This window comes from Nuphar pumila, chromosome 3, assembly GCF_984573655.1.
Source record: "Nuphar pumila chromosome 3, dmNupPumi1.hap1.1, whole genome shotgun sequence".
Classification (NCBI taxonomy): Eukaryota; Viridiplantae; Streptophyta; class Magnoliopsida; order Nymphaeales; family Nymphaeaceae; genus Nuphar; species Nuphar pumila.
Genome location: NC_143251.1, coordinates 113,319,734 through 113,333,117, shown reverse-complemented (window position 1 = coordinate 113,333,117; position 13,384 = coordinate 113,319,734). Strand labels below are relative to the sequence as shown.

The window sequence follows — 13,384 nt, the reverse complement described above, 5'->3', positions numbered from 1 at the left end:
ATTGTATTCAAGGGTCTCACTTCGTGATCTAAAAACTTGGTCCCGGACAGGTCAAACTTTGGTGATGCAGGCGAAACTCTTGTTTTTATAATATTAACCAACAAGAAAATCAATCTGAAGATCACAAAAAAATCAGCAAAATGCAAAATGCAAAATGCAAAAAGAAAAAAAAAGTAGATATAGATCGTGAATCATGACTCATCTCAATTAAGTCACGATCAGAAACCATGTAACCCGGACAAATCTCAATTCACTTGTGCAAGTTATGTTTTGAGAAGACCTCACTGAATCACGAGTCTTGGCACGAACTGAGTGAACCTTTACTCTTGACTCACCAAGAAGCCAAACCAAGATGACTGGGCTGAGTTTGCGAACCATGAGAAGTTATGAGCTAGTAAGAACTTGATCAAATAAGCTGTTCCAGAAGTCCAGGCTTATTGTTGCCTTCCATTTATCCATATTTTGCAATATGAAAGCTGGGAATGCCCTAAACTCAAACTGGGCATGCCTTGTAAATATGCCATATAAAGGGGGCAGATCAGGTGCAGCAGCACACAAAAGCAACAGAATAAAATATTATTGCTCCAAAAAGAGATCACCACGCCATGATAGGATTCAAAATCATAATACAGGAACAAGATGGTAAAAAGCATGAGTCTGAGGAATGACAACAGATCTAGGGAAAGAGCGTGATGTCTAACCAGATTTTACCTCTAACACCTACATCAGCATCAGGAATCCAACCAAGTTTTGTCAACAGTTATTCCAATGCAGAAGTGTCGTGATTCAAATTCAATTATGACAGCAGACAAGCATGCAGCACACACGCACACAGCTAAGAATTCATCCATGCAAAAGATTTGGAAGCAAAGCTAAGAAATCATTCATGTAAAAGATTTGTAAGCAAGGTACAAAATGTGGCAGTCAATTTTATTATCAGAAGTAGAAACCAAATCCTGAGAAAGGGGGTCCCAACAACTGGGGTACTGCAATAAAGTCTGGCAATGACGAACCTTGCACTCGAGATGGATTTGAATAACTAACCATTTCCCAGGGGGCGAAACCTGCATGTCATCAAATGTGGAAATGAAACTTTTGCAAAGCAATTAAAGAAAAAAAGATAATTTGCAGCAAAATTAGCAACTTCCCACATCTGGAGACTAAAGTGATTCATCATGAAACAAACATGGAGTCGGTAGTTAATATACTTTTCACTAGTTAGAAGCTATGTCACATGGGTGCGGGTGCGGCACTTTCAAAAAACTTGGGTGCGGGGGTGCGGCAAAAATATAAAAAATTATATATCTATAAAGTCCAAAAGTTGGACATAAATGACCCTGGGTGCATTGACTGCACCCAGGGTCAGGTTGACCGCATCGGGTGCGGGTGCGGGTGCAACGCGGGTGCGGCACCTAGTTGGAGAGTCCCTGTGACATAGGTGAGAAGGCAGCGCTATAGTTTTCGTAGTGAAGTACAAACTTGATAAAGACTCGTGGTTCTTCAGAATCATGTATTCTGACTCTTCCATCTCCCTAAAACAGTTTCTTCGAGTTCTCAGTTGCACATGATTGATTTTCAGACATCATGGTTAGTTTTGGCCTTTGCCTTCTTTGCATGAAGCTCTAACACATTACTTGGGCTCTCTCTCTCTCTCTCTCATATATTATCATAATCACTCAAAAGCACATGGGTGCGGGTGCGACACGGGTGCGGCACAATTTCAAAAATTTTGGACACGGGGACTCGGCTATATATATATATATAAGATAACACTGGGAACGATCAAAGTAATAAGATAACACTAGCCATGTGACAGTCTGGCTGTATATATATATATATATATATATATATATATATATATATATATATATATATATTAAAAAAATATAAAAAATGATTTTTTTTAGTTTTTTGCCCTAAAATAGACAAAAATAGACTCGGTCAAAGTTAACTGAGTCCAAAATGTGGATGGACTCGGCCCCGGTGCATTGACCGAGTCCGACACTTGGTTGACCGTGTCCGCCCCTTGTCCGAAGCCGCACTCATGTCCGCACCCGCGGGTGCATCGACCCCTAGCCGAGTCCGTGTGACATAGCTCAAAAGATGAATCCCAACGAGACTTTAAATTCTCCTTGAAATCACATGGAAAAGTCACCACGTTCGCTCATGATTATGGATGAAACAGTCAAAAGATGCATGAATACAACAGCCACCTATTAGAATTCTTTCCTCAAATGAAACTTCACACATTCAAGAGAGCTATTCATCTGAAAGAAACATTAAATGACATGACACATATAAGATGATTCTTACATGTCAATATAAAATTTGACCTCTTGAGTTACTCTTTTTAATGTTTTTTTTTTCTTTTAACAACTCTCTAATCACAACATAAAAGGTCACTCCATTCTATTTATTAAATATTTTGAATGTGAAAAAAATAACATGCTCACCAGAGGCAGAGCCACGTTACGGGTAGGGTGGGCACGTTCCCATCCTTGCCCAAAAAAGACCCTTAAAGGGTAATGGGTCGGGGTGGGCAGTGCCCACCCTCACCTGAAGATTGCTTGGACAGTGCCCACCCTAACCTGGCAGTGCCTCAGTTCAGGGTGGGCAGCAGTGCCCCGTGCTCCTTTCCGGCGACTACGTGGACAGTGTCCACCCCGATCCGATAGTGCCTCAGGTCAGGGTGGGCACCGGTGCCCCGTGCCCCCTTCTCGGCTTCCCCCATTTCCTATTCCCATGGCCCCGATGCCCCACCCCTCCCTCGACTCCCGAGACCCCAAAAAGGTGCTCTCAGTCTCTCTGGAACCTTCTTTCTTCATCCCCAACCCTACTCTCTCTCTCTCTCTCTCTCTCTCTCTCTCTCTCTCTCTCTCTCTCTCTCTCTCTCTCTCTCTCTCCGTTTTGTGCAGGCGCAACTCTGGCTCCGCCCCTGCACCTCCCCAGCTCCTCACTCCTCAGGTAAGATTCCGTCCCCCTCCCTCTTCTACTTATCTATTTTTTTTCTTCTTCTTCTTCTCTGCCTCTCTCCCTCCATCTCTTCTTTTTCTTCTTTCTTTTTTTTTCCTTCTTCTCCATCTCTGTTTTTGTTTTTTTTCTTCTTTTCTTCTCCTTCTCCGTGTCTCTCCCTCTATCTCTCCTTCTTCTTCCGTATTTGATTAATATAACAAAAATGAAATTTGAATGAATTGCCTGGGCATTATAATGTAAGAAGTTTAATTTGGCGCATTTTCAGTTTATCATGATATATTTACAGTTCTTTTTCAATTTTACAAAAACTCCTGAAAATTTGATTTAAATGGAAAAAATGTTGATATTAGTGATTATTGTTTTAAGCCAAATGCTAAGTTGGATGGGTTCATTACTTCATTATAATGATTTGTCTGTCTTAATGGGTTTCAATTATGCAGATTGATTCTCCACCATGAAGCCATTTAGATCTTTCTGACGATTTGATTATCTTAAGTTATCACATTTTATGAATTCTTGAGTTGGTCATATTTAGAGTTCTTGGATGTGGCCTTGGTGGATTGCATTACTTACATTTCTGATGTTCTTTGTAATTTTTTTGCAAAAATAACTAATTATATTTATTGGTAAGATCTTTGTGTTCGTTTTTCACATTTTTCTGAATACATTTTAAGATGGAAACTTGAACTTGGTCACATTCCATGGAAGGTACTTCCTTTGGTCTTTATATCAAACAAAGCTAATTTTTGGAGTATACATGCATGTTATTATGGTACTCTTCAGTTTGTCAATAATTTCCTTTATTACAGAAAATATATTGTTTAGTTTCAAAAAAAGATCCTAATTAAGTAATTATGAATATGACATTATGTTGTTCCTCAATTTTCTTTGCACTTGTTAGTATAGTTTATTGTCATAAAAACTATTTTTTCTTTTTACTGTGTATATGTGCCCACCCTAGTTTAAATTCCTGGCTCCACCCCTGGTGCTCTCACCCATTTCAATTTCACTCTCATGTGTGCTGTCCATGATTTCTTTTTAACATTCCACAGATGACTTCTTACATACTATATGAACTGATGATTAAGACAATCACGAAAGTGAAAGCCTCTTCAAATTGAGTGTTCCATCTAAATGAACCAAGTTTTTTAAATTAGCCTTTCATCTTCTCGCTTCCAGGTAACTCTAATTCCTGAAAACCTAATTTTTCCATCTTTAACTTGTTTCAGTCTAAATTTTCAAGTCATGGCTTTTAGTACAAAATATTAGCTCTTTTTCTCAATTACTAAAATGTTATGGCCCTCCTATTACCTATTTTCTATCTTAATCAAACATAACCTGAAAAAGGCCCCAAAGTGTTCTTCGTTTATTTATTATCCTAGAACATGATGAGACCCTGCGTACATAATATTAATAAACACGAAATGAAGGGATTTTGCATTGCAGTTACATGTAACCACTTCACGTTTACCAATACCAACATACAATGGACCAGTTAAAGTTGTCACACATCTAGATGTTTTCATGTAGATGTTATATCATATTCAACTCCCTCTAACCAAAATCAACAACAGAGTATAGGAAAAGTACAATCTGTTTCAAACCCTGCAGAAGGCTGGTTTGATCAATTCCAATGTTACCATCAAAGGTATCACTCCAAGCTAAAAAAAGTTATACTTGTTGACTTAATGTCTGAGTACCATAAACCTCAAAGCACATATCATGATGTTGTATTTTCAGTCACAAGTTACAGCATGGCCAACAAGGAATTCAAACAAAACGGTTACTTGCTGACATGCAAGAGCCCAAAAAAGCAAAAGTCTAAGAAACTTATATGCTTTCTGACCCTGTAATATTTCTCACATCACATCTATATTATTCAAACACTGTTGGCACTTGACAGTGAAGAATCATGCTCCTCCAAATGAAGCCCTTTGAGCCATATCAATAATGCCATCAAATACGCTAATGGACATGTACACACAAGTGATTCTTCTAGGCATGTTTGGAAGTGGAAAAGATGTAGGAAAAGTGATACAAAATGGAAAAAACCGTACGGATTTTCTTACCCTTCCAAACGAGAGAGACTTTTTTGCTGAGAGATTTTTTTTTAAAAAGTTCACTTTTTTAATAAAAAACATTCCTCCATGGGTGGGGCGGTGGAGAAATGTTTTCAGGAAAATTTTATTGGCCCTCTCTCCATCTCACCACCCACTACCATCCATCTTCACCACCACCACCACCCACCTCCCAGAAAACCGCCCTCCCCACGATTTTCACCATCCATCACCACCACCACTACCACCCACCTCCTGGAAAAGCTCCACCAGCCCACGATGATTTTTCACCATCACCCACTTCCCGAAAAAACCGCCATCCCCACCCATCCATCACCACTCACCATCACCCACCTCTCGGAAAACGGTGCCGAAGAAGCTCCACCATCACCACCCCATGATGATTTTCTACCACCACCAACACCCACCTCCCGAAAAACCACTCCGGAGAAACTCCACCACCACCACCTCCTCCTCTCTCTCATTTTTTTTAAGATTTTTCATTTTATTTTCCTCATGCTACCCAAACAAGTGATTTTTTTTTTTTTAGAAAAATATATCATATCTAAACTTCTCATAGGCAAAAGTTTGTTTTCCTATGAGAGTTTTTCTTGCTTCCAAACGCCCCTAATAAACAGTTTGACTAGAGGCCCTAGACAATGAGTTTTGGCAACTATAATGGTTTGATTAAAATTTGCTGTAAATTTGAGACGACGACATCACCTTCTCAAGTGAAATCTCGTCAGAATAATTGCTGTGGGTTGTTAGGTTGTCATGCACTAACAAAGAGTGAATTTGAAGACCTTCCTCCTAGATGGAAACAATTTGGTGGAAGAGCCTCACTGGTGGCTCTTCCTCCTAGATAATGGTGGACGGAAGAGCCTACAGAAACTAAAGTCCAACATCCTACCCCCACCTCCACTGAAAACACCCACACTCCGGAGAATACTGCGATGACCATTATTCAAAAGCAACAAACTTATGGGAAAGAATTGGAAATACGTGTTATCAATGAGATTATTCATGCAGATGATTGTTAATAATCTTTCAAAATGTTGTTGGCTAGAGCAATTTATACAACGAATCATGTTGTAAAAGGGAATCCTGCACATATATGCACTGCATGTGCATTCCATGGTTTTTATTTGGCTCCTAATCTTCCACCATTGTCATTCCATCCCTCTATATTATCTCAAACAATTTTTGGCAATTTCTATAAATGGAAAACAAACAGCATAAAAGGAAAATACGCAAATCAATCTTTTAATATAGGCTTCAATGCTAAATACTTCATGTTGAATCCTTTATGACAGAGCCCATCTTACACAATAAACTGGCAATATTTGGGTTTTTTTGAAGAGTCTGCCCATATCTCTAAACTTTGTTTGTAATGATCAAAAGGAAAATATGAAGAAAGCTATCAAGTCTGATAATCAAACACTTAAATGGTGCAGGGCATATCAAAGTTTGATACAAGGCAGATCAAACTTTCCTAGAAAAGAATCTGCTTGGCCAAGCTGTCTGCAGATTTCTAGGTGCCTTGAAAACTTCATTTCCATTCCCAAACCAGACACCAACTGACAAGATCACAACTTGCAAGAGCATCACAACCGAGAAGGTGGGGAATCTAAAAAATTTGCAATTGCGAGTCAAAAGGTCATCAAGTTGGTCCCAGTATCACCAAAATAAGGCAATAAGCACTTTCGTCCTAGAAATCTTAAGTAAAGAGACAACGAAAAAGAGAAGAACTTGAGAGGAAACAGAATGATGGCACGCTTGCTAGAAAGCATATGAAAACTTCCATATGCATTTTACAAACAAAAGCTCAGCAAAAACTAGACTGTCTTTGACAGAAACGAGATCTAGTAACTAGGTCTTACCCAAGAACCAAGTAGAGCAGTGCTCAAGGAAATATGCAAGCAAGCAGCTTATCATAGAACCAATCAATAGAGAATACAAAAGTTTACAATAGCAAGCAATAGGCAAACTATGTAAGAAATTGCTGTAACAAGTTAGCCAGCATTCTCAGTAATAGTAATCTTACAAAATTGCTAAAAACTTCTGGAGAATGCATGTGGATTACTCATCTCTAGCTTAGAAAAACATCTCGGCAAAGGGTTGAAGGTTGATAGTGCATCAAGCTGTTCGCAAGGAAAACATTTGAGAGGATACATACAATAAATCACCACAATCACATATATTAACACTCGGAAGCACTCTATCCCATGGATAAAAAACCCACAAATGTTCTACCCTCAATTTCATCAAGAGATCTGATTGCCAACGAAGTCAAAGCTTCAAAAATCTCAGAAACCAACTTCATGTTTCCTCCGTCGAATAAACAACCACACTTCACCCAAAATCCATCGTTTCCAATGGTTCACATCTTTTCCTTTCAGGCTTATTGATAAATGATAATCGATACAAAGCGATTCTGATAGAATGTGAATGAAAAGAAGAAGGAACATGCAATTACCAAAGAGAAAAGATAATAACCCCAATTTGAAGATACAATGGACAAGCTAATTTGTGAAAGGAAAAGAGTAAGAAAGAAAAGGGTCACAAAGGGACAAAGATGGGAGGGTAGGGTACCTCTGAGACAGAGAGGGAGAGAGAGAAGTTTCTCTCTACTTGTCATCGTCCTTCTTCTTGGAGCTAACGGGAGGAACGTAGAGAAGGGAGGCCGTCATGGCCGCCGGAAACACGACGTAGCGCGCTACGCTCGCCAACTTCGCCAACAACGGCTCGCCCCTCATGAACGCCATCTCTCTCTCTCTCTCTCTCTCTCTCTCTCTCTCTCTGGTTAGAGCCAAACTCCTAAGCACTAAGCAGTACAATAAACCACGACATTACCATTACGAAAACATAAAATATTAAAAGAAACCAAATTCAGAAGGAGGCGTCCTTGAGTTCAGTTCCACTCAATGTTGTCACTATCAGTGCGTATCGGCGGATACATATCGTATCGGCAGAAAATCAATACGCATCACCCTTGAATCGGCTATTTTTAAATAAATATAAAAGATTAGAAATTAAATTTTTAAATATTATTTTAATGATTTTAACATGTGTCACGTTATTGACACAACATTTTTTATTATTTTTTGGCCGATACAAAACAATTCACTTGAGTATCGGTATCGGCCTATACAGCTGACCAACTATTCTAGGCCGATACCGATACTGACAACATTGGTTCCCCAAATTTCTTTATGTCATCCTCCATCTCCGCAACCCTCTTAAATCTTATTAAATCCTATGATGCAAGCTGTTTTTATCAAATCTGACCCTATAAATAGATTAAGTATGATCTAATTAATAGGCGCCGACCATTGAATCATATTTTTTTGACGAAAAAATATAGTTTTTTAATCACCAAAAAATCTTGCACACGTCGGATTTTGGAGATTTAGATGGGGATCTTCACTAAATGAATGATGTAGAACACATGTATGACATCTAATTTTGATCAAAACAACTTACATCAATGAAATCCCAAAGAGGGGTAAGAAGATAGGGATAACTTTGAGGATGAGTGAAACCCATTTGAGCATCCTTTGCTGAAAGATTGAGTTTTTCTCTTGGATTATCTAAAAATAAAATCAATAAGGTCTTCTGATTCGTCAAAAGTTCCTGCTAACCCTAATATTATAAGGGTGCAAACTAATCGGATGTAGGCCGGATCGTGACAGATCCAAATCCGAAATACAAACAAGAGATCCCAAACCGAATCACACCCTATGTGGAAGGGTTGAATCCAAGATCCCAAAATGCATGTGGCAATACCGATCCAGTACAAAAAGATTAGAAATTAACAAGCTTTTAAAAGAAAAAAAAAAAAGCAAATTGCATCAGATTTCAATCGAAATTTGAATTAGATCCGATCTTAAATATAGATCCACATCTGAAAATAATGTGGATCTATATTTACGGCCTCTCACATGTCCAGAAGCCATCTTCTAGACGTCCCTAGATGTTCAACCCCTCTCCCTGGAGTAAGTGTCCGAGAAAACTGTGACAAAAATTAAAAAAAAAACTAAATAACTGAAAAAAAGAGCGAAACACTTGGAACAAAAACTCTACTTGGTCCAGGATAACTCTACATCTGGTGAGCAGTGTCCAGACAGAACTGCTCTATACAGTCCTATCCACGCAATCAAACAGGCCAAGGCCGCATTAAGTTTTATTTGAAATAATAACACTTGCAGGCTCGGGTACGTCTTAGACTAATTAATCCTAGCCTAATTAGTGGACAAAATACTAAGCTTCATTGCTGGCCAACTCCTAAACACTGGGCATGTGCAAACCAGGATGAACATACCTCATGTTTAGTTCCAAGAGGTTCATGGGGCCAATAAAATTCGAACCTGCCAACTAGGGTTGAATCAGGTTTTCTTTTGACCCTAGTCCATATTTGACTCATAGTGAAAATATCTCAATAATAATATGATTTTATTGCAATGTTCCCATATTTACTGTTAAAAAAAGATAAATGGTTATTTTACTTTTATATAAAATTTTAGTAGTTATTTTTAATTTTAAAAATTTGTCTATTTTGCTGAGATTTTCTTGTTTTGGAGAATGAAGAGTGATCTTAACCCTAACACCTGGCCATGCAACACTTCATCGATGAGTTTTTTTGGTAAAAAATATCAGTTGTATGAAGACCAACAACACTTCATCGACGGTGAGTTTTTCCAATAAAAGTATCGGTGGTACTTCATCGGCGATAAGTTTTGTTGTTAAAAGCATAAGTAGTGAGATCTTATGGTATGGGTGGGATAGAAAACCAAAAGTATGTGAATTGTTCATGAGTGTAAAAGTTGATCAGCTGAAAATATATTCTCATCGTAGAGAACATGAAGGATGATGATGTAGAATTGATCGATTGGGGGGGGGGGGGGGGGCTCCGCTCTAATGATTATGAAAGCTCTTAAGATGTGTTAGACGATGATGATGTTTTTCCTCCATACAATGTATGAGCGACTTCATTTTGTGAAAGAATAGAATGAATGTAATGTATGAGCAACTTTGTTTTGTGAAAAAAATGGAATGAATGTAAAATGTATGAACGACTTCATTTTGTGAAAGAATTACAAAATATATGAGTGACTTCATTTTGTGAAAGAATAGAATGAATGCACTGTATGAGTGACTTCATTTTGTGAAAGAACGAAATGAATGCAATGTATGAACGACTTTATTTAGTGAAAGAATAAAATAAATGCAATGTATGGCTGACTTTATTTTGTGAAATAATGAAACGAATGAAAAATGTATGAGCGGCTTCATTTTGTTAAAGAATGAAAAAGAATGCAATGTACGAGCGACTTAATTTTGTGAAAAAATGATGATTTGTTTCTCAACTCCTTTTTTGCATCCAAATGACCTATTTTTGCAAACCTCGAATTTCGGCCCCCTCCAACGATTTTTCTATGAATCTCCTGCGATTGGTGGAGGTGAATAAGAAATTTCGCAACCCCCATGCAAAATTCATAGAGAAATTTGGAACCCTTGTGCAAAATTCTGAATTTATCATGGGAGTTGTGAAATTCCTCATGATTTTTTCATCTACAGTACAAAAATTGCGACACTACTTGTGAAGTTCGTCAAGAGTTTCATGATGTTGGTTGCAAAATTCCTAAAAAGTTTACATTATTCCTAAAATGTTTGTGATATTCAAGAAGTTTCACATGCAAAATTTCTTTTCAGCATGCGAAATTATCGCCGCATTAAATGCAACATTTCATTTCTGGTAACTATTTTCGAAAACGTAAATCGACTACACTTCATCCATGGTACTTTATCTTATCACTGATTTTTGACCTAAAAAATGAAGAAATCCAAAAAACACAAAAAATAAACAAAAATTATAGATGAAAATATCTTTTCAATAATATTTTATTCACTAAAAATGATGAACAGGCGTTGAGATACAATCCCAAGAACAATCTTAAAATAGGAGATAAGTAGGCGCAACTGCGCCTATCCCGATGATTATATGCTATTTTCAAGCTACTTGTGCTAAGAATTTGAGAAAATAAAAATATAACAGAGGAATATCAAGATGTTAACTTTCTAACGTCACCAAGATCACATTAATTTGATGAAAGAATGGAAAGAAATTCTTTCTTGAATACAAACTATTCAGTTGTAACAGTCTGCATAATAGTTTTTTGTTTCGGTTTTGGATCTCAGAAATGAGAACACTAGAGGATTTTTTTGTTCTGACTTAAAACACAAAAGTTTGAGATTTGTGTCTCAGTTTTTCAATGGATATAAAAATGTGAGTTTTTAATATTGGATGACTGAGATATAGATTTGAGAATAGAGGTTGTTATATAAATTTTTGAAGAAATTTGCATGGGATTGCAAAATTTGTGAGGTTCACACATGAAAAGGGTAAAAAGGTCCATAAAGAATTGAGAACATGTAGAATTATCTATTTGGTAGATTTGATAAATTGTGGATCATTTCAAAAAATGTGTCAAATTTGTCGTACAATATGGTCATTTTTTGTTACACATTTGTATGTGAGGTACTCGCATGCCTCACCTCCAAGGTGAGAGAACACACAAAATAAATGAGTACAACTTCATTTTTCCATGCTGAAAATGCTTGGAAACTATGAGAGCCGACCTTTTTTTTTTCCTCGACTCTTGCTTTTATGCGGTAGCTTCCCACTTCTTGATTGTTTTGAAGGCTATTTGTGAAGCTTGCATCAATTTCAATTATTTCTTAATAAGAAACTCAAGCATATGAAATTCTTGTTTAGTTGGATTTGGAGATGCTTGTATCTCTACCTCTTCATTCCCGATTGAGAACTTCATTGATATCTTTTTGAATTCCCAAGTGATAACCCCTAAGTCTTGGAGTCATTGAACTCCAAATACGACATTAGTTCCTTTCATGGGGATTATGTAGACATCCAATTTCAACTTCGTATCATCAAGGTCTAGAGTAATGTATTTGCAAATCCCCTTGCATACCATCACTTCAAATTTAAGGTTGCACCTTAACCTTCACCATTTGTGTGTGTCGTTGTAAGACAAATGAAATTATGGGTAGATCTAGAATCCATAAGCACTGTTAAAGGTAATGCAGGGTTTCAGTAATCAAGGACATGTCGATTGGACATGCAAAAAGATGGACAGCAACATCTAGGAGAAAGGACTACTACTAACTAAGTGGCATACATGCCTCAAACACATTTATTTTCGTCTTGTGCGGTCTCTTTTAAATAAAAATGTTTGCCAGTCGGTCCAAGGAGGAAATGTTCAAGAAGGAGATGCTAAACTAATTAAAGACGTCCAAGATAAAAGAAAGATTCAAGAAACTATGACAGTTCAAGATTTTGAAAGTCAACCTCTTCAGAAGAGTCCCAGTTAGAATAAACTAGACTCTAAAGCAAACAATGAGAATCTGTATATTTGTAGGACTCCACCTGGAAGGCAATCTCCCCCGGGAAAAACACATAGCCCTATTATATATAAAGTGCCTCTCAGCCCTCTGTCTTTAAGAGAGAGGAAACGTGAAGAGAGGACTTGAGAGTGAATAATGTTTTTTTTTATTCGTGGACGTAGACCACATTGGTCGAACCACATTATATTTGTGTCCTTGCTTTCTTGTGTGGGTGATTTGTATTTTAGCAGAGAGTGATGATGATCATGCTCTTATCATGACCATGTCTATGTTTCTCATGACCATGATCATGGCCCAACAAGCGAGTCATGATAAGATTCACAACCAAACTAGAGGCAGCAATAAGGAACATCAATAAGCCATGAACCTCTCCATTGCCATGTATGATTCTGATAATGGCCTTGTAAACCAATATGCCAGTAATAAGCCAGATCAGTTGTATGGAGACCAGGGTCCCCAGTATCTCAACCCTGAATAAGTCATAGCTTCGACGCAACATGACCTCCCAACTGAAAGGCCCCAAGGAGAAGAGCGAGATGCCGAAGGCAACGACATCGATGAAGAGGCACAAGATGTTGCTGATGATGGCAAGGATGTTGTCCACACCTTCGGTGACTTCTCCAGCAATGAAGATGAGGCAGAGGGTCATGGCCACACTTCTTTATGGCAAATGACCTCTCTTCGGCTTGCTTGGTGCGGTTGCAGGAGTCAGAAAAGCTACATTGTGCAACACCATAGACCTTGCTTGCCTCTTGTTCTTGGACTGATCTGATGGGCAACTCTCTGAAGATCACAACTATGTGGGCTTGGAGGGATGTTGGTGCTTCCATTCTATTGGGTAAAGTATCAGAACGTCACAATGAGATAGAGAGAGAGAGGGGCATGAAAAACTCACTTTTTTTATTCTTGTAGAAGTTTTAACATGAAGGAGA

General features: G+C 37.9%; 1 protein-coding gene and 1 long non-coding RNA gene across 2 annotated transcripts; both read right to left on the bottom strand.

Moving 5' to 3' along the window:
* Positions 1-679: 679 nt before the first annotated feature.
* On the bottom strand, positions 680-7,835 carry LOC149843343 (uncharacterized). The gene is made up of 2 exons (XR_016431131.1): positions 7,623-7,835; positions 680-1,064 (listed from the first exon to the last, which is right to left on the bottom strand). It is a non-coding gene; the product is annotated as an uncharacterized LOC149843343 (long non-coding RNA).
* A 4,840-nt stretch (positions 7,836-12,675) lies between these two features.
* LOC149843342 (metal tolerance protein 1-like) lies at positions 12,676-13,101 on the bottom strand. Its single transcript, XM_090000893.1, has one exon. It carries the CDS (start codon positions 13,099-13,101, stop codon positions 12,676-12,678), a length of 426 nt encoding a protein of 141 aa, XP_089857019.1.
* Between the last annotated feature and the right edge of the window lie 283 nt (positions 13,102-13,384).